The sequence below is a fragment of the Cimex lectularius genome, unplaced genomic scaffold, assembly GCF_000648675.2.
Source record: "Cimex lectularius strain Harlan isolate CLEC.00 unplaced genomic scaffold, Clec_2.1 scaffold209, whole genome shotgun sequence".
Taxonomy (NCBI): domain Eukaryota; kingdom Metazoa; phylum Arthropoda; class Insecta; order Hemiptera; family Cimicidae; genus Cimex; species Cimex lectularius.
The window spans coordinates 279650-306869 of NW_019392784.1; the positions used below are offsets into that span (position 1 = coordinate 279650).

Here is a 27220-nt window from a genome sequence, read left to right on the forward strand (position 1 = left end):
TAGGGATCGTCAATCCGTCGGTGGGGGCGAGATGTAGTTTTTTCCAAGAGCCGCGGGGTTACGTCAACCTGGGTGACGTCAATCCGAGATGACGTCATCGACGAAAGAACGCAACAGCCGAACCGAGCACCAAGAGGTGAATCAGATTCGGACGAAAGGGCGTCTTTTATCCGCAAACGGCTTGACGAAGTCGAAAAAGTCCGATTTCCTCCATGCTTCACCGTCTTACCATCGGGAAATCGGCTTTACGGAGTCCAGACGGCGGCACCCTGTAAACTGTGAAGCTCTCCCCCCCTTTCCGAGTTTGCCTGATCCCCGTCGAGCCTTGACGTGGCAGCTACGTAGTGTTTGGCCCCGTCCAGTCAGGTTGCAGGAAAACTCCGTGACGAACCAACAGACGTAACTTGGGTAAGTCGAGTCTCATCGTCGTTCTTCCACTCTTTGCACTGACGGGATCCTCGGACGCTCCGACTCCACCGGGGGATGGATTTTTGTCGGAAAACGACCCGGCCCGAGTTGATCCTGTTCAACCGCCGCTCGCCCTTCCGCCTTCCTTAACCGCTACCGCACGGGCCAGTTCTTTCTAAACTTAGAACGAGTTTCGTCCCTTACGAGATGCTTTTTCCTCTCCCATTATCGAAAATTTTCACTCCGAATTTTTTTTTAATGATTCGAAAACTTTTGCCTTCAGAGTAAAGAGCCTCTTTTCTTTTATATCTTTTTAGTTTAGGGAAATTGTATTTAAATAATGGCCGACGCCTTTTTTTTTCTTCTTGAAGATGAATTTAATGCGAAACCGAATGAAAACACGATCACAATAAGGTTAGAATACCATTGTATTGTGGTTCCGGACCTAATCCGCGCCAACGAACCCTATAAACCGTAATAGCCCGTTACCATTGTTTTTATTACAACAACGAAATCACAAACAAAAAAATATTACATAAACAAAAAGATAAAATATTTTATCACAACAAATATACAATAACAAAACTAAAATCATTTCCCCAAATTTAATTTAAAAAAAAAAGATTACAAACGTTTTAAGAGTTTGTTTTGTTATCAATAGGATTTATTTACTTACGAAGGTCAAATATGTACTGAATATTCATAGATGGCTTACAAGTGTCCTTTGTCTTTCTATCATAGAATTTAATTGCAAACTTTTCTTCTTTTTTTTCATTTTGATATCGTATTTTACATTTAAAACACCAAATACGTTAGGGATGTTTTATCCCGTGGACTTCTGTTCTGCTTCAAACGATACACCTATCCGAATTTAATTTTTTCCTGCACTGACTTAAACTCTCTATATACCACCAAGGTACATCAGAAGAACAGGGTTAACAATAATCCAACGTGAAACCGAGTCTATGGGATTTCATCTTGATTCAAGCAATGACTCATTTTAACATAAATCAATATTTTATTGTCGACAGAAGGTTTCTATACATAATTATATTGATAACGTTTGCCTATAAACTGTGTATTGCAGAGATTATATATTAAACGTTAGGAATGTTATATACTAACTTTGGACTTCTATTCTGATACAAGCGATACACCTATCGAATATAATTTTTACCTGGACTGACTTAAACTCTCTCTTCTGTATGATGAAAACAAAAAATATATTAGTTAAACATTATATATCACCAAGATATCAGAAGAACAGGGTTAACAATATATCCAACGTGAAACCAAATCGACAGGATTTCTTCTGGATTCAAGCAATGACTCATTTTAACATAAATTAATATTTTATTGTTGACAGGTTTCTTTGCATAATTATTATATTGATAACGTTCAACTATAAACTGTGTATTACAAAGATAAAATTATTAAATGACAGTATAAAAACTACTGATTTATATAAGCTCAAATCTGCAGAGTTGAGCCTGTCACTTCACACAGTCTGTTTGCAATACAAGCTTTTGTAATTTATATTAAATCGCTGATAGACCTTGAAAATCACCCACCCCTGGTTATGATCTGGGGTCAGACCTTGGTCTTATCGTCCAGCCGTCGAGGTTGGGCTCTGGGGCTATCAACAGCTAGGTCATTTCTGCCTTCATTGCAATCCGTTTCTAAAACCAGACCACATTCACACTCACAAATAAATATATTGTTTCCTATTTACATACTATTCACTCAGGGTAGTGGAATACTTGATGTTTGTCCTTTACACTTAACTAACTTAATGTCAATGGGGTACTCAGTATTCAGCCATTGGCTGTCTAGCTACACATTCATGCTAATTAAGTCACAAGATAAACAAAGAAACACAAGAGGAGACCATAAAATATTATAGATGTTGTGCAAGTATAGGAGAGGACGCCAACATAGAAAAACAAAAATTCTCAAGCTTTCGTAGGTCTTCAATCTATAATTTAAGTTAAAACAACATTAAAGAAATTGTGTAGGCTCTAAATAATTATTAAAAGAATTTTTAGCCTTGTTTCATCTCCAAAGTCAGAACAGATGCTAAAAACTATTTTAATACTCATACAACATACATGACATCAGAAGGGTGATAAAATATTATATACACAGTGAAACATTCGTGTTGGAAGAGGAGACCTAGATACTTGTTGCCATTATCAGGCATGATTCTCAAATCAGGTGGCATTCCTACATGCTTTCTATATGGAACCAAGGAATTGCACCCTTGAGTTAAGTGGAACACATTAAGCATTACTCTACCTGCAGGATATATACATGAGCTTTGACCTAAAATTAAATATCCATGGGTCATAATCATGTGAATGACTCCTCTTTAAGAGTTATATTCTCTGAGGGCCATCTATTGACATTGCTCTTGATGTTTCTCTGCCGATCCGGCCCACCGATGCTGCCATTTTCTTTTAGTCTTGTTTTTATTGCAATTTTAGCAACGGGGGCTACATCACAGTGGTTAAGTGGGACATTACGGTCTTAACACCTCTTCCATTTTTTCATTACCCTCCAGCCTTTGTGTCTGGTACCCAGACAGCCATTGTTTTTCAGAGACGCTCCAGTTCGTGGTATTACTCCAGTATAAAAATACAATTTAATTATGAAAAAATATTCAGTACTTACTGTTTGGCACACAACTTATAAATATTTTTTACTTCAAGACATGTCTTAGTAAAAAACAAAACTTTAGTTGCAGTAAATATGTGGCCATTTTAAACTGTGCAAAAGTAAATAGGAATATTTGTAATTTATTCTTATTCTATTAATCTTAATTAAATTAACCGATATATTCTAGTTAGTTGGATAAAACAAAATAGAAAATACAAACCAAAATAAACAAATGTTAATCCTCATTTTTACTAACGGATTTACTTAAGAATAGTAAACTTGAAGTGAAGATTACTCATTTTGTAAACAAACACCTTTTCTCATCTTGTTTCCATTTTATTCTCTTTAACCATGGAAAGACATCTTGAACCAGAAGTTTGCAATATTTTTGTGAGAATGAGTCATTGAGGTATTAGCAAGTGGATATCGCAGAGGCAGTTGGTGTTTCTCAGAGCGTGTCTCTCAGGCTTTAGCCCGATTCCAAGAGACTGGATGTGCCAAGGAGGCCTGGTAGTGGATCATAGTGCATAACGGTGCTAAGGGAGGTCAGAAACAATATAAAGTACAAGATGTTTTGGCAAGCTGTTTATCAAAACAAACGATTCGTAAGCGTTTGTAGGAAGTTAGCCTCACATCGTATATCCCTTTGATACAACCTGCAGCAGCAGGCCACCACCAGCAACTTAGAAGAATATGGTGCAGAGAGTGTCTAGAAGGGAACAATAATTGGAATGCTGTTATTTTTACTGATGAATCGCATTTCTGCCTGTGAGTTCCAGTGACAGCAATATCAGAAGTGCAGGAATAACAATAATCCAACATCCAACATGAATCAGAGTTCATAAAGGGATTTCTGCTCAATTCAAGCAATAACCTACAAAAATATTTTTGTTGTTTATTCTTGACATAAAAAATTTCTTTACATTATAATTACATTATTAACATTCACACATAAACTTTATTACAGAAATTAATTAAATATAAAATAATATATATGATACAATGGAATTAAAATAATGAAAACAATAAGAACTGTAATCAGTTTTTACTGTTTGGTACATAAATCATAAATATTAATTACTTTGGGGTATGTACAATAAAAAACAAATAAAAAAGTTGTAATTATGTAACAAGTTTATGCTCAATAAAAATTACTAAGTACATAGTGGCAAAATTTAATGCTGTTCATAAGGTCCATACTTTTACATGTATACTGTGCAAGATTGACTATAATAAAATCAATAATTAATTCCTGTTGTAATATAATAATGTTTCTAGTTGGGCCTGAAAGACAAGAGGCCTGAAAGCTTTACAATTCAAATTCAAAGAAAATTTCAAAGATGACTCTTGGATTCAAACACTGGAAATCTATGACAAGTATTCCATATTAATCTCACAATCGCTATTATTGATATCAAGATTTCAATTGTTATATTCCCTACTGGTGTCAAGATATTAAATAATTCAGCATTTATTGTTTTTTATATTAACTATTATTGTGATATTTCAAGTTACATTTTATTTGTTATTTAATGAACAGTAATTGTTTTTGAAATTACTGGTAAATCATATGTAGAGCATGTTTTTGTTTAAAATTGTATTTTATTATTAATAATTAATAGGTAAATGAGAAGTTTTCCCCAATGTGCTAAAAGTGAAGCACCAAAGTATTGTTCGTTTTAATGCTTATTTTGCATAATTACTTAGTTCGACATTAAACGACTTGTTCGTTTTAATGCTTATTTTGCATAATTACTTAGTTCGACATTAAACGACTTAGTTCGACATTATGATCATAATACATAATATGATCATTATGTACTATGATCCAATACATCATTGATTCACTGAGCTAATGGTCATGTGTTGAACATTCAGTATAATGAGTAGTCATTACATAAGTCAAAGCTTAATGGCCTTAATACGCAATGGCTGTAATTGATAGGCAGAAATGAATTATTGTATTTACGAGTAGTTACCAGTGGAAAGACAATATAAAAAGCATAATACATGATGACTATCCAGTGAACACGTACAATGAATTTATGATTCATTATGGTGTTAGACATTTTGTAAAATGTCATTACGTGTAATGTTAAGTTCGATGGTCTTTAATTAAAGCAATTAAAGCCAAGGTAAATAAAAAATAAATAAATTTTGAAGAAGTTGAATTTCTTGTTTTAATACATTTTCCATATGCAGTGAACATTATACACAATGATTGTTGAGCGTTTGGCATTATAACAATAAAATTTCCTTACCCTACATTGATAATTTCAATTATTACATAATTAAAAAGAGTTTGTTACTTAACAAGTCGTTATGCATAATGTGTAAGCTCAAATATATATATACCAAAAATATATATGTATTTCTCCATAATTGATGGTTTTTATTGATACACTATTTTTGGTATTACTTTTTAGATTTTGAATCAACACATACTTTTTTTACCGCTGCAATCTTGATATTCTCCATGTACAAAAACTTAATGCTGATTGCATAATTACTGAACTTCTTAGGCTGTCCTTATATAAAATGAGAATCGAACATTGAGCATTATGTATCAGCTGTATTTCTTTTCATATTTTTGTTTCATTACACTATATGCATGTGTGATGAACATTATGTAAAACTGATTATTAAACATTAAATGTTTTGAAGAGAATACCTTGATTTTAATAATTTGGATTAATTACTTGGATTTTATTAATAACTGTTTTAATAAAGATGCATTTAACTATTTGATTAAATAACAATCGGAATGTAAATATTTTTTTCTTTAAATTCATGTTAATAATGTATTATTTATATACATATAATGTACAATGATGCTTTGGAACTTTTAAAAATATTTTTTTTTGTAATTAGGGATAGAGAGAGGTGTTAACGTGTTATGGACGGTATGGTTGAAGAAAACGGTACTGGTGGAGGTGGTGGAGTTCCTGTTGACCCCTTGGCCACAAGCCCAATTGCAGTAACGTCTGTGCAAAGTGTAATACAGGCAAATCAGCAGAGTGTTATACAGAGCGCCCAAGGTTCTCTCCAGCCTGTCCTCACAAAGGGAAACGTTATACTTGTCTCAAAACCAAATTCAGTCATACAGACAACCCAAGGTCAACTCCAGGCTTTACAAGTGGTACGTTTTGATTTAACATGTGAAGTTTCGTTTATTTTTTAACATTTGTATATTTTTCTGGCTTTGTTTAGGTGGTCGAAGCTGGTACTGATGACAGCCTTTCAAACGAAGAGGAAGGTGGAGGTGGGACCCGAAAGAAAAGGAGAGACATACTCACAAGAAGGCCTTCATACAGGAAAATACTCAACGATCTTGGTGGTACATTTTATTATGAGATGGAAAACAAATTTTTTTTTTCAAATTCAATATATTCTTATTTTATATTCAATACTAAATAAATTATGTTTATTTTTAAATATCCAATTATTCAGTAGAAAACAAATTTTAAGAACAATAATGACAAGATAAATATAATGGTAGAAACATAGCTAACATAAAAAATATGAATATATTAAGCATGACATTGTAAAAAAAGTGGGTCAAACATGACCTATCTCTACTTCCTAAAAGAAAATAATTTTTTTGAAACAATTTTAAATCCTTTTCAACACATTTTCTAAAGAACATTAGTTATGATCATGTATTGGTTGTGTGCTTAAGTTTTTGTTTTTCGCAGAGCTATCAGAGAGATTTCAGGTACATCGCACAACAATAGAAAAAAGAATCCGAACAATGGATTACATTGTCAAATCGAAACTTTCTGAATAGGAATAAATCGGAAGATTGTTATTTCCTATGTGGTCACTGGGGATGAGAAGTAGGTCCTTTACAAAAATATTAATTGCTGAAGTACCGTTTGCAAAACGAATGAAACACCGCAGTCATTGTCAAGAGCAGGATTGCCCCTTCACAATATCCTATATTCGAGGAATAATTTATTGGAAACTGTTACGACCATAATACTCTTACAGCAGATGTATATTGTGCACAGCCAGAGCGTCCTGAGCCAAAGTTGAAGGAAGAGCAACAATCCTGGTGAATAGACACAACATTGTGTTTCATGATGACAATGCCAGGTCTCACACAGTTGCACTAACTCAGAGTAAAATCACCAAGTTAGGCTGGCTACTAATGTCCCACCCTCCAAACTTTGCTCCTTTCAATTTTTACTTGTTCTGCTACCTAGACAACCAATAAAAAGTTAGGAAATTTTCAAACAAAAACGCTCTGATACTCAGACACAGATTTCTTCTCATCTGTCATCAGACAAAAAAAAGATGAGAAATTTCTGCTACCAGAAAGTTGGCAGTATGTTATAGAAAACAAAGGAAATTATGCTTTGGATTAAAAATAAATACTTGTATATTTTGAAAGTTTGACTTTTTTTCTTGAACAGGGAAAAAACTTATGCACACACCCAATATCTTGATCATCATGGTCTGCAAATTCTTGCTCTTTTTTCTGGTGGAACATGTTTCTTGATTGGTTGATCTGTGATCTTTTTTTAAACTTAAAATTTTAAATTGGCTCAGAATTGTCTTAACATATTTCACTAATCTTGTGTTACAAATAAATGAAACAAAATGACTCAGACAGAGAAACATAAGGTTAATGGTGATCAAGCTTAATAAATAATTCTATTTTCAGGAAAAATGGAAATATTAATTTTCTCTTTTAATTTCAAATACTTTCATCCTTTTTCAAATTAACTTTTCAGTTTTTTCTTCCCTCCAAAAAAAAACATTTCTTTTTATTATACAAATTTGACATTTAAATGCAAGTGTAGACTTAAATTTTGCTTATTGAGATTTTCATATTAATTCCTATCTTTATCTTGTCACAGGCACAAAGGTTGAATCTTCTGGTTCGGACTGTGATTCAAATTTAGACAGCGAACTGTCATCTCATTCTCTACCCACCCACTATCAAACAGGTATTGATTGAAAAATATTCTTTCAAAATTTATCTTTATACCTTTGTCTTTTTTTTTCTTTCTAGTAATACCAACAGGTACTCTCCAGTTGACGAGCCAAGGTGAAGGCATTCACACGCTGACGATGACAAATTCCACAACTGCTGGGGGCACCATTGTACAGTACACACAGGGGCAAGATGGAGAGTTTTATGTACCAAGTGAGATTGGTAATTTTTCTGTTAATATATTAGTAGGTGAATTTTTTCTCAAACGAAAATGTGTGCAAATAGCACAGTTTTGAGAATTTATTAGTAAAAATTAAATACACTTCGACACTGATTTAGAATAGGAAAAAGCGATCATTTGGTGAATATATTTTGTTCAGCCCACTTTGAAACTTTTAAGAAAAACTAGCTTCTTACAATAAAATCGAGAATGTGGACACATAGAATTTTCATCAATGCAACTTTGCTAAGACTGATTAAAACTTTTAAATTAAGGCAATTATATATACATCTACTTTATTATTGACATTTTAAAATTAATATCAAATCAAGTCTCGGTGAATTGAAACTCAATAAAGTAACTTTTTTTTTCAGTTGTTACCCAGAATGCAAGCCTAGGTGGGAGCACAATAATTGCCGAAGATCAAGCAAGAAAAAGGGAAATGAGGCTGCTAAAGAATAGGTTTTTTTTTGTTTTGCATTCTTTGCGATAGGATAAAAAGTTTAAAATTTTTTTTATATCTGCTTTGCAGGGAAGCTGCAAGGGAATGCAGAAGAAAGAAGAAGGAGTATATTAAATGCCTTGAAAATCGAGTAGCTGTATTAGAAAACCAGAATAAAGCCTTGATAGAAGAATTAAAGTCGTTAAAGGAGCTGTACTGTCAGCAAAAACAAGAGTAAAGGATTTTAACCGTAAAGAGAAAATCTTAAAATATGAGTCATTGTAAATATTTTTAAACCAAGATATCCCTCTCTTTATTAATTTTTATTTTTTAATGTTTACGGTTGTACCTGTTTTTTAATTAAAATGAAAACTTTTTTTGTTAAAAATCAATATAATTTGTAAATATATGTAGCTTTTAATTTGACAAGTATATTTCTTTTCTCATAGATATCCTTTACTTTTATTTTAGCGGCCAAACTAATGACAGTTACCTTTTTCCTTCTAAGAAAAAAAACTATTTGCCAATAATGCCAATCAGATCTGAATCAGAATTTGCATTAGTTACCAAGCTAAAATAAGTGTTATGGAAATTAAGTAGACCACCTAATTTGGCAGATAGTAATTATGAATAAATTTAACTATAATAGCAATTGTATAAACAAGAGGGAGGTTTTTTATAATTTTTTTTAGGCTGATAATTTTGTTTTTCTTTATTTTAATTATATTATTTGCACTCAAGTGCCTTATCGCTTTGAATGTTTTTTTGTTACATCTGCTATGGTTATTAAGAATATTCCAGAATGTAATATATTTTATAATATATGTGAATTATCGAGAAAAGCGGACAGTACTTCATTGCCACTTTTTCTCCAAGCTTGTTACCAATTAACATTTTTGTTATATTTTACAGTGGAAAATCGATTATCATGTCAATACAAGTTTTATTCTTGTAATTCTCAAATTTCTATATTTTAAGGAATGATTCAAATCAAAATGGGATTGATTATTTAACTTTTTAAAATATCCATGGTTTTTTGCTGTCATGTCAATCAACGATGAATAATTTCCTACTTAAACAATAATTTGTTTAGAGATAATCGGTTCTCTACAGTATTGTATGAAAATTGAACTTTGAATTGTATATTTAAAAAAATAATTGTAATAACACAACTATTTTGTTTTATTAGAGGAAACATTTTTTGAAGATCGTAATTGTAAAGCTGTAAATAGATGAATGATGTAATTTTGGTTTCCAAAGTATTTTTTAGTCCAAGAGTTTGAAAAATAAAACTGTACACAACTGTATAGTGTAATGAAGGAATAACTTAAAAATACATTTTAAATGTACTACAAATGCAAAGTAAATATATATTTTATATAATGATACATTTTATGTTTTTGTTCCATTTCTGTTTTTTAGAAAGTAAATTACAATGTACTCCCAGGAAACTTTTACATACACAAGTAAGTATTTTTTTATTTAACAAGATGAATTTTTATAAATAAAATTCACTGAAGAATTTTAACAGAAATTCTTATTAATTCTCCTTTATAAGAACAAACTTGATTTCCAAAAAATATCTGGCCACAATTTTAACAATTTCTTTTTAGAATATGCATATCTTTTTATTGAAAACAACTATGATTTTTTTTAGTTATATAAATGTGAATTTTGTTTTGTCTTCAAGTATTTTACAACATGAACATTTTGGAACATTTTATTTTCAAAACAAATTATTATTAACAATTATTTACCAAATACCCCTATGGACTTTATAATAAATCCAAAGATTACAAATATGCGATGTTACAATCAAACAGATTTATAGAAGAAACACTATCACTAATAAATAAAGTTTGTTAATAATAATCAACTCTTTGCCAAATACCTATAAACGATAGAATCAAAGATCACATACTTGTGATTTTGATGTAACACTCAACCAGGTAGAAGTTATGAACATCAAATTAAATTCATTCCACACTGGACTTGATAAATTCCAAGATCTCACTTAAACTTATCAAGTACTCGTTAGAAGATAATTATTAAATTCCTTGCACATATAAAAACTAATAAACATTTTTATTTTTATGTTAATTTTTTAAAATATAAAATGGCTATTTTAAACCGTTTTGTATGTATGAAATTGATAAGAAAACAACCTTTAGAAGATTAGTAAAAAAACTTCAATCAAGAGTAAATTCTTGTCAAAACCTCGTGACATTCAGAGGCGAGGATGAACTCTCATAGTTATCATATGGATTGTTTTCAATCCTGTCTTCCATCTTAGAAGTCGATGGGGTTGTCGGTCTTTCTGAGTAGTAATTCGGATTGATTTGCCCCCTTGCTGAGACTGTGTCGTACAGTGCTTGAGTTGAGTGATAATTGACATCAATAACACTTGAGGTGGTATGGGTCAGAGCTGGAAGCGTGCTCACAAGGTGGTCTCGTACGATACCAGTCATCATCAAGTACGTTCGTGGTATAAAAACAACTACTAATATCACTGTAGCTGTAGCCACTAGGCCAGAGCATATGAAAATATCAGCATAAGTAGGAAGATAGAGGTAACCGGAAGCCCAAGTGATCCAGACAAGTACGCATAGGAATGACGAAGAGGCGAAATATCCTCCTTCTTGATAATTACGTTTTGATCTCATTATAAATGGAGAAATAAATATTAAAAAGATGAGAAGAAACATGTCGTAGCCTAGTAAATATAAAAATACAGGACCTTGAGTCATTGCTTGGCATTGTTCATGATCAGTAAAGACCCAGTTTATCGCCCAGAACTGTAATGTTAAAGCTAATTGTACAGCAGCGATAAAAAAACACAGAACAGACTGTAAATAGCCGTTAACATGACTCATAAAACCACCGTCTTCATCACAGCTCGCTAACATGAATGAACGAGCTAGCATTACAGAAAAAATAAAAGAATAACTGAAACTAGTACCAATGACTTTCAACCCGCATAAGATACTTTTAAAATAAAATTGTGGATTGTCATGTTCAATTTTAAATGCAAATGGTAATATTGAAAGGTACACGAGAATCAGAGATGTGAGCATTAAAAATGAAAATGACGGGTTTCCTTCTAGCACGTCTTTCTTGCAAATACGCACTAAAATAAATATAGCTATAGCAAGACAAGAAATTATACCGACTGCAGAAATAGATAACAAAGCCGCTACCCAGGCTTCTTCCTTCAAAGCCAAGCTAGGTCTTTTCAATTGTTCTTTAAATTGGACTAGAGTTCGATAATTTGAACATAATGAACAGTTTAAATTTGGTTGATCACAACCAAAACCCACAATTTCAGAACTGTTCTCTGGTCTTGGTTTAACACTCCATTCATTACCTAACATTTTAACTTCACCCATTTTTACAAAGCCCTGGTCGTTGTGCAGGAATACAATAGCACTGGTAAAATCGTTGACATCAATATTTAAAACCTGAGGAAAATATAAATTAATTAAATTTTCCAAAAATAAAGTATTTATAACAAATCAATTTTTTATATATAAATAGTGTATAAGATGTTAATGTTTGTTAAATAATAACACTGATTTTTCTAAAAGAACAAATTTAAATTTAAAATAGCATTTTAAACTTTTATGTAATATTTACATCTAATTTTTCAAGTTGTTAGAAAATACAATAAAAACTTTTTTAACACAATGACTCTGTTCTATGCTTGATCAATCTGATTGCTCATGGCAGAACTGCATTTAATACTAAAATTGCTCTCTGATACTTAAAAATAATGTACATGATTTTTTAAATTTTATTAAATTTATCTAGTGAAATACCTTAAATTGAATTGAGGATGAACTTGAAATTACATAAAGTAACAACTGTATTCTTTACTCAGTCAATGTGTTGTCAATTTATATACTTCAATGCTATGGCTAATATGCAAGGACATAAGGCCAAGAGTCTTTCATATTTGCAAGCGGTACTAGGTTCAAATCCCAGAGAATAGTACGAAAGAGGTACTATAAAGTGGTTTAACCCCTTGTCCTTAGTTTTTTTGGTTTTATAAATTCATAACTGGGCAGGAGCCCTCACATTTATTAATATATATTAAAATATATATCTAAAACTCTTCCTTACCTTCAGTTGGTGTCGTATTTTATCCTCTCTAATTGGTATTGATTTTATCCCTTTATCAAATATATTCTTATTAAGGCTATTGCATATTGTTAGATTTTTGCAAACTGTCTCCAAACGAGACTTTGTGGTTTGTATTAAGTTGAAAACGTCAGATACCAACTGAATCTGTGACAATGACAATGTCGATAATGTTATGGTATTGAACTCATTGCCCTTTGTCTCGTTCGCTATTCCAGATATCAAAAGATCATCAATTTCCACATGAGTTGGTAAAAGGAATATTGTTTTCTCTCCAGATAAACCTATAAAGAAGTTAAAATTTTATTTAAAAAGTTTTCATTATATTTTATATGTCAATGATAGTCAGTGTTTATGGTTTATGGGTTGATACTGGATGATCGAGGACAAATCAAGCTACATTTTCTTGTGTTGCATACCTGACATTTCATTATATAATCCATCCGTTGGCACAATAAATATAGTGGTGTCTGGAAAATGGATTGATATTTGTTCTATTTGTACTAACTTTCCAATGAAAACTATATTTCCTCCATTTTTAACATTCTCACTAAAGACAAAAATTCAAATTAAACATTAAAAAATGCATTGAAAAAAACCAAAAACATACATCTTGTCAAATCTAGTAATGTTGAGAATGCAAACTTGTAGCATGGTCAGTTCTTCAATCAAAAAATTCTTCAGATAGCCCTCATCCACAACAAGATAGTTGATAGGCGATAGCTTAAGGTCATGTATCGTCCTCGCAACCACTTTTATATATAAATTAAATGGTGGATTTTCATCTAGTTTTACAACGGGAAAATCATAAGCTTCATTAACATCTTCATCAGAGTAGCCTTGTAACACATAGCTTCCTGGAGATCAACATTAAACAATTACATTACAAATTCGATACACGATTAAAAAATTACTCACCTTGTTGAAACGATTCCATGCAAAGAGGTTCAAGTTTCTGCTTATATTCATTATTAAAACATAGATCAAATATTGAAAGACCAATTTCGTAATTTGGAATTAGTTTTATTAAGCGAATCGCTTTTACTGACTGAACAAGGTTTTGGGCACTTTGCAGTGCTAGAAAATTTATCTCTGAGCAATTTTCACCAGAATGGAGATTGAAAAGGCCTGAAATTACCATTGAGGTGCAGTAAAACTTGCTAACAATGACCATAAAGATTATACAATGGGTTTATCAAAATATTGATTTAATAAATGATTCTTACCGATAATATTTAACGTCCCAGATATCCTCAACACTTCTTGACTACAAATAGCATTCGAAGGGATTGCGACAAACTCAAGTAAGAATATAAAACCAATCAATTTATACATATTAAATAGTCCAGTAAATGTTGGCGATTGCTAAAGAGATTTCACTCGGTGTAAAAAGCAAATTGGATTATCACCGTTGGCAACCAGCACAACATTCAGACCAGAGGAAACCTACAACAATCCCCAGAGTGTGAGCTGTCTCTATGACCTAGAATAAACAGAAATTCATTACATCTAAGACAGAAATTACAACTATTTCTGTTTTCAATCATAATTGTTTGAGAAAAGGCAGATTGGGAATATGTAGTCAAACAGCTTTTTTGTAAAGTCATCATTACAGCGGCTTATTCATCCTCATATAAAAATGCTATTGTTATCACAATCTTGTTATGAAAGAAATGCTGAAAAATGTAGCGAGATAAAAACATTTCTCGTTTTATAGATTTTTCCCATGCCAAGTGATAGAGGTTGTTTGTAAACAGTCAGTAATGCATTACACAGAAATTAAAAATAAACATCTACAACATAATCAATATAAATAATAGTACAACAGCAGTTTCAAATAAGTTGTAAGTAAGTTATACAAAATGATTAACGTTTTACAACATTTTTGTCAAATTTGGGTTTTTTGTTATTTAAATTAATCATTAAAACCAAAAGAAAACCTCTGAAAACCTTGGTTTTAATATTATTTTGTAAGTTTCCTTTTTCATAACTTTTCTAATATATTTTTTTTCTTATTTATAAAAAGTTTCCATTTTGTGAACTAGTGTTGCTTCTTTCTAAAATTTGACTAAATGCTAATTTCCTAGGTACTTGTAGCATTATATTATGATTCTAATTTTACCATAAAATATCTATTTATATTCTCAATTTTCCAGATCAAATGATAAGCACACATTGATTATTCATAAAGTATGATCATATGTAAGTTTTATTTAATTTTGTTTTGTTTAACTTGTTAGGGTTTTGGTAGACAATATTTAAACTATTGGCACAACGAATCATTATTGTTTTGGTCTCGGGACTTTATCAAAACACGGGCACCCCATGAGTAGTGGAATGTTTATGGACAATTTATACATATTAAATAGTCCAGTAAATGTTGGCGATTGCTAAAGAGATTTCACTCGGTGTAAAAAGCAAAATGGATTATCACCGTTGGCAACCAGCATACATACACACATGTACAGAGTTGAACTGATCACTTCTCACAATTCCAGCTTTTGATTAATTTACAATAAATTACTGGCAGGTCTCAAGAATCACCCAGGTCTAGCCACAGCTATCAACAGCATTCAGCCCCAAACACAATAATTTTATAGATCCAAAACCCACTCACACTGTCACTTACTTCTAAATACATTCTTTCACTCAGTTAGGGTGATGGAGTACTTGGTATTTGGTGATGTCCCTATATCACATATTAAATAACTAATCTAATTGAGGGTTGATGAGTTCTCAACATTCTGCCTACTACACATTCAGGCTAATAAACACATTCAATCTCAGCACACACTAGGGAATAAAAAAATATCAGTACTACATACAATGTGTAGAGATTAGTGACCGTTAATCGATAATTATTCAGATATCGTGAGATGCGGTCTGGTGTGGTGTAGGTTTCAGAAAAACATTTTCTTTATCGTGCCAACGTTTCGATATCTGAATAACTATATACAATATAAAAAATGTGTTTTTCCAAGAATCAGAACAGGAGACCCAAATTCTTGCTGCCATGTTTAAGCACAATTCTCTTTTTGAGTGGCATTCCTACATGTTCTCTATATGTAGCCAAGGAATCGCACCTTTCAATTAAATAGGGCACATTGAGCAACTTTTACATGACAGAAAGTGGGTAATAGAAATGTTTCCGAGTACATAATTTAATCAATTATTACAAGGTAAGTTCATTACATTTTAAATAAAGTATGCATTTAAATAACTATCATTTTTTATAGCAATTCAAATTTGAGCTCCATGTGGTATTATAGCCCTGGAAACAGCATTATATACTTGTAGGAAGGAAAGGAACTTTTTATACATCAGAAATTTAAATTGTTTATTTCAAATTTGGATTGAAATGTTCTTCTAGTAAAATGTTGGATATCAAAATTACTCCCAGGTACTTGTACTTATTTTCCGTAAATATAAATACATTAATAAAATAAAATAAATAAATTTAATTTATTTAAAATTTGAAAGCAATTTTACTAAATTCCAATACTTCATTTGATTATTCACAAGTTGTACAATTTGAATCAATATTTGTTAAAATTCATTAATTCAACTATCAGGATTTGTTATTCATGTCATCTTTGAAAAAGTACACATTTGTAAAATTCAGCAACCTGATATTTATATATTTATTAAAATTTATTTGGTCTAATCCATTTATTTGTATAGGCAGACGTGGAAAATAACATTGTTTATTTATAAATATTGAAGACCAATATATAATTCAACAGGTCTCTTATCAATTATTCTTCATAGTTCCACCTTTTTTTCATATTATTGTTAAATTGATTTATTTACACTGGGAAAAATTGGAATATGAAGTTCCATGTCCTTAAAAAAATATTCTATGTTCCCATGCTTATTTTCTCAAACTAACCAGCGAGAGTAAAATAATCAGAAACAAAAGATTTGAATTATAATAAATTATCTTGATATACATATATTATATATTTATTTATGCTGTGATAATTCTTTACACCATAATTACCTTCGAGTTGTACCACGGAACGTATTACGGCAACAGAAAAGATCTAAAAGCAGGGCATAGTACCATTTCAATACAAAATACGAAACCATAACGGTCGATTATTGCTTTTTGTGTATATCGAGTTTCAAAATTACAAATAAATCGAAAAAAAATGTTTGTCTATGAACGTAATGGCTTAATACTGAATAGTAATTTATTCACTCAAATATTCTTTCCCACTCCACAATAAACAGGCCATTATGTATGCCATGGTATGTAATGATAATTTCTTCTTTTAATTTTTCACAAGTTTAAACTTGCATTTTTTTACCTAAAATTTGTTTAATTGTTTTCAATCGATATTATACAACTGTCGAAAATTGTTTGTAAACATTTATGCCAAAGGAATGTGAAATCCATCTTTTACTTTTAAAACTTAAATCGTAAAATATCTAGAATTTTTGATGGTTTAAATTAAAAATCGAACTAAGTTCCGGGATGGGATAAAAAATTTAAAAAACTATTAAAAAATGACAAAATGACAAATTTCATAGAGGCGAAGAATATCTTGAAAAAAAGTCCTTTTTCCCATTCTTCTTGGATTGTGCGTTTAATCTCTGAAACTGGCCGCAGCCCTGATAAAATTTCCCCAGACATTTTCAATTATTCTCTAAAAAGGGAAACAGGGGACCCACAAACTCTCTACCGTGCGCGAGAACCATTCTCAAATTCGGCAGCATGCCTACACGCTCTTTGTAAAGAGCCAAAGCATGACAAGACTATTATGTGGGACACATCGAGCAACCTTTTCTCTGCGGGGTTATTAGGTGTTAATATTACTGAACAGTAAATACATAAAAATATCAAAATTTCAAAGTTCGTCAATTTTTTGGAGTAGTATACTGTTGATCAAGTTGTTATTATTATTATTATTTTTTTAATTTCGACTTGTTTAGGAAGATGACTGACTGATTTATGAAGAAATAACAAATAATAAAAAAACCAAGTATCAAGTCGATCAGAAAGCGCAACAAATAAAGGAGAAGGTAAACTTTTCTTAATAACAATAATGTTATTACAAAAATGAAACTAATTATTATCATAATATATTTATTACAGTAGAAAAAATGGTAGCTTTATCACAGTTATATTATTTATAAAGACAAAGGAAAATTGTTGACTAGACGAATAGAAGCTACATGTCTAAGTATGAATATAATTATAGTCTTTGGTGATTCAAGAAAAATAAATACAATAATAAAATGCTCATTGCATTATATGTAAAACAATGAGCAATACTTCTAATAACTAATTAATCGAAGAAAAAAATAAAAAAGGATTGGACTGACTAAAATTATTAGCATTTTATTATTAATTAACTTATTTATTTCATGAATTCATTTTTGTTTCTAGTTTTATGCTCAAAAAGAAAGGTTTATCAATAATTATATAAAATTATTGAGACAAAAGTGATATTGATTGTTTTAAATTGTACTACACTTTAAAAATATAAAAATAAAATCGAACAATTTAAAATACCAAACTTCATATCATCATTTGATAGAATGACTACTTTTGCCTCTTTTTAACTTATAACAAAAAATGTTTTGATAAAGAACTAATAGGCTTTAAATGTACATTTTTCTTCGTGATTACTTGTTGCTAATTATTGATTAAACATCCAAAAGTTTCATCTTGCTTCTAACCCGTTAAGATGCCGCAATCGCATTTTGTCTGTTTGCTTTCTTTTTAATTATTCTTAAAATAGGGGAAAAAAGGCTAAGTTTTAAATTGTACAAACTAGATATGTAAAAATTTAATGCATTTAAATGTCAGCAAGGCGCACTGCTGTGGACCCTCATGTGTCTATTTAGGTTCCCCGATTGAGAAAACCTCAGCAGGCAGAGTTTGCATTGATAAGGCTTTTCACCGGAGTGTATTCTGAGGTGTTTCGTCAATGTGCTGGAATCGGAAAAAGCCTTTTTACAAAGACGACATCTGTAAGGTCGTTCACCGGAATGTGTCCTCATGTGTGTTGTGACTGAGCTAGACTGCGAGAATCTTCTTGCGCAAATTGGGCATCTGAAACGAATCGATCGTTATGTAAATAAAAATTATTATTATTGTTTAATAATACCTAAAAGGTTTCTCCCCCGAGTGGGTCCGTACGTGTGCCGTCAGATTAGCCGCTTGGCTGAAACTCTTGTTGCAGTCATCGCATCTAAAATAAATTTGTTATTAGTTATTTTCTATCCAGAGGGATGATCTTGTAGGGTTTTTTTTCACCTGTACGGCTTCTCACCGCTGTGTGTCCGAAGGTGGGTTTTGAGTGTTGAAGGCCTGGCGTAGGTTTTTCCGCAAATACGACACAGGTTTGATTTCGGCGAAGGCGACTTGGGATGACCTCCGTTCGAGTAATCAGGAGTGCCTGTGTCCTGATATTCTGTAAAGGCGGGGTGGTAATTGGACGGGGATGAATAAACGGGCGACGTCGATGCAGACCATCCCAACTGTAAAATTAATTGTTGGAATTATTCAGAGAAATCTTGTTTTGAGGTCTGCGAGATTATGATTAAGTTTGATCGTCTCCGACATCCAACCGGTTAAAGTTAGACAATAAATCATACCATTTCACATTTATATCAATTTATATATAGAGAAAGGTTGCTCGATTTGTCCCACTTAATTGAAGGGTGCCATTCCTTGGTTCCATATATATAGATTGCGGAGTAATGCCACCCGATATGAGAATTGTGCTTGAGCACGGCAGAGATTATTTATTTAGGCCCCCTGTTTCCATTATTGGAAGAAACAGGTTTGTTTTAGTGTATATGGTACTTACAGTTTTGTGACTCCTAGTAAGGGCTGAGAAGAATTTATTGGCGTGAATGTAAAATCTTACAGGGCTGATGGCCGAATATTGAATCTCCCATCGACCCTCATTTAGGTTAGTTATATAATAGGTTTAAAGGGTGATGGAGAAATATGGAGTGCTCCACCACCCTGAGTGAATAGTATGTAAATAGGAAAGAATGTTTATATGTTACGGGTTTGGATTTAAGAACGGATTCTGTTGGGGGCTGAAATGACCTATATGTTTACAGTTCCTGGGCTCATCCTCGATGGATAAGACCGAGTTATGACCTCGGACTGCCAACACACGGCGTGATTCTCGATTGAAGCTGGAATAGCCAGTGGACTGCGAAAAGTGAGTTCAACTCTTTACATGTGTGTATGTACATGTATGTGCAGATTTGAGTTAACAAATCAGTAATCAGTACTAATAAGTCACGTTAGCTCAAGTGGTATGACGTATTTAGCCAAAGGTCGTGAGTTCGAATCCCGCTCGTGACACTAATTTTTCATCTCAACCAAAAACCTTAGATAAAAAGAATAATTAAGTGGGATAATTAATATGCTCAAGTATGAACACTAAACAATTATGGATTAATTTTAATAATCACTACTAACTTAAAGACACATTTGACAAATAATGCATCTGTCAGACAAACCCATCTTTCATATGCAGACAATGATAGCCGGAGACGATCAATCTGTAAATGTAACCATCAGTAGAAAAATATTTGTATTTGTCCCTTTATCTAAGGATTGTTTAAAAATTATAAACATAAAAAATAATCCCAGCTTTTATTAAATAGCCAATTCTATCTAGTGGGCCTTTTTTATAAAACCAAAATTTTTCCTGACGACGTTGTATTGTTTGCGGATTCATTATTCGTAATCAATGAATAATTAATCGTAATCAAATGAACCGCATGTAAGTAGTGGGGATACAATAGTATGGATAGTTCTTATAGCATAAGCATAATAGCCTGAGGATGTAAATAAATAATATGATCTTTATTTTTTTTGGTTTTTGGAAATGTTATTTTAAATTTAATTTTTTAGTTACAGAGACTTTTAATATGATACTTTAGTGAAGCTAAAAATTCAACTCTTAGTTATTTATATTCATTTTAGTTATAATCAATTTAATATAATCAGTGTAAGTATGTTACTATTTTAATTTTGATGCTTGCTATTTGTAAAAATATCTGTATGTAAAAGCTAGGTAAGGCCAGACCTCCTGTAAATTGTACCCTATATAAAAATAAAAAAATAAAAATATATATTACCAAATAACCATTGTAAGTACAACAAATTCTTACAGACTCAAATAAATCGCCAAGTAATTTTGAAATTACTGTGTTTACACTGTATTTATTTGGTACGAACTTTGCTCAATTAATTTGTAACAATTGAGAATTACAATGAGCGAGGGTTGTACGTAAATGAATTTAGGGGGTGGTCGTGCGTTCCATAACTGTTTCCAAGGATACCATCCAGAACCTTTATGGCTTCCCGAGTTCAAGAATAAACCGCCCCTTTTGTACATCGGCAGAATCGATTTCGGATATATCCATCGAGGGGTGAAATAATGCCGAGTCTAGGTGTAAAATGGCTTTCTCTTACCTGGTGGCAAGGTTGGATGTGGTGCTGCGTCGCGTCCTGATAACTTGGCTGGAAGCAGTTCGTCTCGAGGGTTGCGTATCCGCACATCTTAATACGAAAAGAAAAGTGAGCTTTTATTTATATGTTTGGACCTTGTTGAAATTATATGAAGTTTACCTGTTGTAAGTTGGTAGAAAGTGGAGGATAGCTTGGAGGAGGCGTTGGCGGATGGACGACTGCATGTTTCAACGAGAGGAGAACATCGGCTACTTCTTGTGGAGGCCCTTCACATCTAACAATACAATTTAAAAGTTCTTTTAATAGTCTAAAATTTTATGTAATAAAAAATTAATTTACTAATTGCAAATTGTAAAGTTTAATAGTTGATTTTATAAAACTAAAACAATTTATTTTTCTTTAACTTTACAAAGATCAGTAGTAATCAGTACTATATTATAGTGTAAGAGAAGTGAAAATCCATAACTATTTTATCAACAATGCACGTACTACATAACCCTTAGGATCATTATCAAATATTGTCAACTTTCCTTCAAGTTCTGTCCATGTTGATCATTGGTCATCTAATAGGTCAATTTTTGCTTTTATTTTATTTTTCACTGCTCTTTTATATCATTAACATTTTTTTTTCCTTAGAAGTCTAAATGTTTAGTACACAAGCCCAAAATTGTAGTTAGGTGAAACTCTATATTGTGAGATTTCCTACTGTGGTCTATTACCTATCATCTTGGTCTGCCTATCCTGGCTGATTTTTGTCAGTCATGTGTATGACACTGACATAAATCAGCGTGGATATGCTGGCCAAGATGATAGGTAACTATCAAACTATAGGAAATACTTCCTATTTTATAAGTGGATGTTATTTGTCTGATTTTGAAAATATCAAATAACAGATTTAAATATTGAAAGTGTTAAAAGTTTATATATCTGTATGTGTATAATATCTGTATTGTAATATCCCTTATAAACTAATATTTATGTAATTTGTTCCAGCTATTTTCAGACTGAGCTATTTGGCTAGTTAACTCTCACTCTCTCTCACACACACTCTCTCTCTCTCTCTTTCTCTCTCTCTCTCTCTCTCGCAAAGAAAAATTGAATATATTCTCGATTTGACTTGTTTTATAAATAAGTTCCCATTGGTTACAAACAATTGTTTGATGGTAATCAAAGATTTTCTATGACCAGTCCGTATTATCAAGAAGTACCTTGTAAATAAGACATATAATGTTTGTAAGGTTACAAATATATTAGTTTTAAAAAGTTTGTAGTTAAACAATTTTAGAATATTTTAAAATGTCCAAATTTTAATTTTAAAATGTGAAAATTATAAAATTTTAATTTTCTATGTTAAAGTCAATTAGGCGACTTGCCATTTAGTCAGGTTAACTATGCTCACTATAGACCACCACCTCTATATTACGCCTAGTTTCTAGTTACGAACAAAATTGCAAATATACAGGTTTGAATGAATTTAAAACCATTACAATGGTTACAATTATTTATGACAAGCGGTGGAGTGAGTTAAAAAGATTTTACTTATGAACATCCCTTCGAAAAAATACGTGTGTAATATCTTGCAGTCCATGCAGTCAAATAGTCGTTCTTTCTTTTATTTAGATTAATTAAACTTGTGGAATGGGTTTTTGAACCTCTGGAGTTATGTTGGGGTTGAAACCATTATGCTATTGTATTGTCCACGTTTGTACTATATTCCGAAAGCAATATTTTGTCAATAGACGTGATTAATGTCGATAAAACGTCCCAGTTAGCTAAAATGTCCCTTTTTTTTCAAATTTTACCTATAAGGTTGTAGCGGAGGCGGTGTGAAAAGGGGCGGAAGCGGGTCTATATCGAAGGCGGCTGTGAAAGCCGACATTTCCTCATCTCTCCAATCTGTCGTGGCAAGGCTTGGATCCGGACCAGTTTGGTTTTGCCACCAACAGGTCTGTTCTCCGACGCATCCACCCCCGCCTCCGCCGCCGCCTCCGCCGCCGCCTCCGCCTCCGACGGCCAAGGAATTGAGACCGAGCGAGACCACGCCCTCCCCGACACCCCCGCACAGCATCCTCCCTCGCCTACCAAAACCACACCTCCTTATTTACACCTGGAAAAGAAAATAGTAATTATCATGACATGTCAATTTTGAAATAGCTACAAACAATCTTATCAAGTTTTTGGTAAGACAACCACTTTCCAAAATGCAGTTTTTTATATGTATATTTAAAAAGTCTGAAACTGTTTAGTTTTCAGCTTTGTTTTCTTAATTTCAATTTTTAAACTTAAAAATGCCACTTAGTGCTGAGGATGTGTGGCACTTTTTGATGATGGACCTTCCACCAGGTATGCCGCTATTGTCATCCCTTCGAATCACTGCGAGACTCCATTAGACGTTTGAGAGAAGCTGAGTCCTACCATAGAAGGCCCGGTTCTGGACGTCGTAGGGTAGCAGAACCACAGGATGACCGTTTTGTGACATTGAGAATTTTGCGAAACCGGCACCTTATTGAGTTCATCAGCTCCAGGAAGTTCGAGGTGCCCAAATTTTTGAACGCACTGGAAGAAGATTAAATCAGTATGGACTGATTGGTATGGCCCCATAAGAGGACCAGAATTAACCAGAACCGCATTTGTTCGAGAACACAGTCATTGGTCTTTGGACGATTGGTCTGCTGTACATTTTACAGATGAGTGTAGATTTGCACTTCTGATGAATGAAAGGTACGAAGCCTGTAATTTTTCCCAGATCCAACCTTTTCAACGAGGCTCAGTGATGATGTGGGCCGGAATTTCAATGGAGAGTCGAATAGAGTTGGTTGTTGTTCGTGGAGGGTCTTTGACGGCTACTCGCTATGTGGATGAAATTTTGGGACATCAAGCGTTGCCTATCCTCGTTGAATTCAGCGACAATCCTATTATAATGCACGATAATCCCCGTCCACATGTCGCTCGCATAGTGCAAACGTACCTTCAACAGCATAACATCAGGGTCTTAGAGACTGTCCATCCCGTTTTCCAGACTTGAACCCCATCGAACAGGATAACCTCAACAGACGAATAAGAGCTCGTCCATCACTTCCTGATCCACTCCACGATCTTGAAAGAACTCTTCGTGAAGAATGTCTAACCTCTAGCAAAGAGATGTTTTATTTAGAGACGTACGATGTTCTGGGGTTGCTGCTCTCCTTGAGTTCGAATCACGTTTTTCAACCTTGCAAAGGAGATTTCACTAAGAACAGTTCTAAAACATGTTAAAGTGAGTATTTCGTATAAATTCTTATAAAATAAGGCAACTTTTTGGTGAAATCCCCAAAAATGTTGTTGGAAAAGTCATTACACGAGCTACAATTGAGTATTAAAAAAAAAAAAATACTGGTTTTGACATTTGTTATTCTTTGGGCGGCTACTGTATTCGCAAGCGCACATTTTTCAACGGAAATGTTATGTTTTGAAAAATTTAATGTTTGCGAAATGAAGGTCAGATTTGTATTTTAATGCGGCTAAAGTTGAGAAATTACGATTTTATGTGAAAAAATCATATCTTAGACTAAAAGCCGAAAAATATTAATTTCTCGGGAAAGAGTCAAGATAGAAGCCTCGTTCTGGTGGCCCTGAACTACGTTTTATTTAATGATCCACAATGGCAGTATTGACATTTAACCCTGCAACACCCAGTATAGTCGCTGCCTTATTGGACAGTTCGGTTGAACCTTGGAAGCATCCGGTTCAAAACCGATGACGTTAATATAAAAATTAGATTTGTATAAAAAGCTTTTTTTATTTTAAATAAATTAAACCTTTTATACGTATGCGGATTATCACCACAAACTATGCTGAATAATTTAACTTGGATTTAGATTGTGCTACATCACAGCTCCGCAAAATGTCTCATGTATCAGATTGGCAACTATGTATTTTCGGATTTGTCAAGAAAATAAAGAGAAAATTTTTTATTTAATAATGAGATTTATTTATTCTGTAATATATTGTAAATTTTTGTCAATGGCTTTTCACCTTCCAGACATGTTTCCACGTTTGCAAAACTTTATTTTTGACTGAATACCATCATCATCAATAAGACTTTTTTGACCATCCAGAGAATTTTGCAAAGGACGAAACAAACCGTAATATGAAGGGGGCGAGGTCAGTATTGTGAGAACACGTCTCAATCAAGTTTCAATAATTTTTGTGGACTAGCAAAGGATGTTTGTGGCCCAGTTTGATAATTCTGAGCGATTTTTTTTAATCTTTGTATGTTTGTTGTTGTTGAATGTTTCATCTTCTAATGTTACCAATACAAGTTGTCCTGTCAGGTGTACGAAAGAATTAAAACTTCTCATTAGTAAAAAGAGATATGATCATAAACAGTATAAAATTGCAAACTCATTAAAAGATTACTGTCAATTTTCTGATATTAGAAGTAATTGTAAGAAACTTTCAAAAAAGTGTTATATCCATTCACTCGGATGAATCATCCGTTCCCATAAACCATAAAAATATATAAATTACGCACCGTATTACACAACATAAAATAAAAATATAATGAAATAACATTAATAGTACAATCTGTGTGGTCGTTTTTTGTCTTTGATTGTATATGTCAAAACTACATAATGTATGATAATAAAAAATGGTAATAAATATTTATTTTTAAAAATTCCAACCAAACCGTACATTTTCAAATAGCTTGTTGCTTGTTTCATATTCTTTTCTATAGTAAAATGAGATAGATATATTCAACCTAGAAAAATAAAACGAACATATTTAAAACATATTTATTATGGTTGTTTCAAAGTGAGGAAAATAAGCTCACTTTTATTGTTCACCAAGCAGATACTTGTTTCCATTTAAAACTTTTATTCAAAAAGGGTGTTTTTTATTTATCAATTATAAAAATCAAGTGTTAGGATGAACGTTTCGTATGTATATATTAGAATAGGGTCTGGGATGAAACTGTCCTCAAGGGGGTGGAAAATGGCAAGTGTATTTCAACCCCTACCGTTTCGACAAACCACGCCTTCCGTCCAATGAAAGCCCACTCTCGCCTCTAAAATGGTCGAGCTCGTTATCGATTCTCTGAGAAAGACACTTTATTCCCCCAGTCAAAACCTTCGACATGTTTTGAAGATTTCATTCAATTTCCGCCTTTGACAAATTTTGGAAGGTATTTTATAAAATTGTCATTTATGAAAACAATCGTCGGACGATTCTGGCCATATAGACGAACCAGAATCACCCCTTGGTCGAGGAGGGTGCAAGCTGAATAAAACGAACGAATTTCTACCTTGTCCTAACAAATACAAACGTAAATAATTTATTCTTTGATAATTAAGCATATTTATAAACAGAAGTCAAGAGTTAAACTCGAAATTTACACTCAAAATTTCTAACTAGTATTCTAACTATTCTAAGGTACGTTTGGCTATCATGGAAATAATAATAATAAATCTTTATTTGCATAAAAACAATTGGAATAAACGAGGAGTCGAAATGAGAAATTTGTATTTAGACGAAAGTCGTGGGTTCGAATCCCGCCTGTGACATAAATTCTTCATTCGAACTTTCAATTTAAAGTTGTGTATAATTAATTGAGTAATTACATATAAATTTCTAACAAAAAATAATATTTTGGTACATCCCTGCCTGTTGTCAAAATACAAAGCTTGTACTTACAGCACGAGTTTTGGGAGATCCTCAGAGAAATAAACAGAATATATCTTAATAAAAGCATATTGAAAAACAAACAAATAAACAAACGTAATACAGAATAAACGTGTAGTAAGAAGAAAAAAAAGTTAAATGTTGGCATTAAAATAGCTTAGCTACAATTTAAAATTTTTGAAATTATAATTTTTTGCCTTCTTTGTAGTTTTTGAAATTTTGAATAATGATCCTTTCTTTATTAAAAAAATAAATAAATAGATCCCCAGGAAACTACACCATAGGCTAATATGAATTGTGCAAGAGAAA

General features: G+C 32.4%; 3 protein-coding genes and 1 long non-coding RNA gene across 10 annotated transcripts in view; 2 read left to right on the forward strand and 2 right to left on the reverse strand.

Annotated features, from left to right (window-relative positions):
- Positions 1-10052, forward strand: LOC106668638 (cAMP-responsive element modulator). 4 transcript variants are annotated; one of them, XM_014397599.2, is made up of 7 exons: positions 1-408; positions 5935-6202; positions 6274-6397; positions 7926-8015; positions 8081-8215; positions 8597-8684; positions 8755-10052. In XM_014397599.2, the coding sequence occupies exons 2-7, from the start codon at positions 5960-5962 to the stop codon at positions 8900-8902; spliced, it is 828 nt and encodes a 275-aa protein (XP_014253085.1). In that variant the 5' UTR covers positions 1-408; positions 5935-5959; the 3' UTR covers positions 8903-10052. The 4 variants fall into 4 exon arrangements, with proteins under 4 accessions (XP_014253085.1, XP_014253067.1, XP_014253076.1 ...); XM_014397581.2 differs by having other exon boundaries at positions 2-408; positions 8081-8224; XM_014397590.2 differs by having other exon boundaries at positions 3-408; positions 6274-6400.
- LOC106668617 lies at positions 9620-16915 on the reverse strand. Of its 4 annotated transcripts, none has more exons than XM_014397544.2 (7): positions 16802-16915; positions 14028-14247; positions 13720-13929; positions 13412-13658; positions 13221-13351; positions 12784-13085; positions 9620-12122 (listed from the first exon to the last, which is right to left on the reverse strand). In XM_014397544.2, the coding sequence occupies exons 2-7, from the start codon at positions 14134-14136 to the stop codon at positions 10875-10877; spliced, it is 2247 nt and encodes a 748-aa protein (XP_014253030.1). In that variant the 5' UTR covers positions 14137-14247; positions 16802-16915; the 3' UTR covers positions 9620-10874. The 4 variants fall into 4 exon arrangements, with proteins under 4 accessions (XP_014253030.1, XP_014253020.1, XP_014253038.1 ...); XM_014397534.2 differs by having other exon boundaries at positions 14028-14284; XM_014397552.2 differs by lacking the exon at positions 16802-16915 and adding an exon at positions 14309-14436.
- LOC112127222 lies at positions 16062-21498 on the forward strand. The gene is made up of 5 exons (XR_002910465.1): positions 16062-16201; positions 17737-17826; positions 19885-19988; positions 21183-21358; positions 21420-21498. It is a non-coding gene; the product is annotated as an uncharacterized LOC112127222 (long non-coding RNA).
- Positions 18422-27220, reverse strand: part of LOC106666520 (protein glass) — a 13424-nt gene continuing 4625 nt past the window's right edge. Inside the window, exons 2-7 of the mRNA XM_014393782.2 lie at positions 23053-23357; positions 21410-21524; positions 21254-21340; positions 19067-19290; positions 18918-19001; positions 18422-18862 (exon numbers count right to left, since the gene is read on the reverse strand). Coding sequence (XP_014249268.1) covers positions 18613-18862; positions 18918-19001; positions 19067-19290; positions 21254-21340; positions 21410-21524; positions 23053-23318 — 1026 coding nt within the window. The 5' untranslated portion in view covers positions 23319-23357 and the 3' untranslated portion in view covers positions 18422-18612. The remainder of the gene's footprint in view (positions 18863-18917; positions 19002-19066; positions 19291-21253; positions 21341-21409; positions 21525-23052; positions 23358-27220) is intronic.

What these genes read in the sequence shown, in the direction of transcription:
- LOC106668638 (XM_014397573.2), top strand. Translation starts at nt 5,960, where the DNA reads ATGGACGGTATGGTTGAAGAAAACGGTACTGGTGGAGGTGGTGGAGTT. An exon ending in TTATGTACCAAGTGAGATTG is followed by an intron (nt 8,225 to 8,596) that starts GTAATTTTTCTG and finishes TTTTTTTTTCAG; the next exon opens with TTGTTACCCAGAATGCAAGC. An exon ending in ATGAGGCTGCTAAAGAATAG is followed by an intron (nt 8,685 to 8,754) that starts GTTTTTTTTTGT and finishes TCTGCTTTGCAG; the next exon opens with GGAAGCTGCAAGGGAATGCA.
- LOC106668617 (XM_014397544.2), bottom strand. Translation starts at nt 14,136, where the DNA reads ATGTATAAATTGATTGGTTTTATATTCTTACTTGAGTTTGTCGCAATC. An exon ending in CATGGAATCGTTTCAACAAG is followed by an intron (nt 13,659 to 13,719) that starts GTGAGTAATTTT and finishes GTTGATCTCCAG; the next exon opens with GAAGCTATGTGTTACAAGGC. An exon ending in ATTACTAGATTTGACAAGAT is followed by an intron (nt 13,352 to 13,411) that starts GTATGTTTTTGG and finishes TTTTGTCTTTAG; the next exon opens with TGAGAATGTTAAAAATGGAG.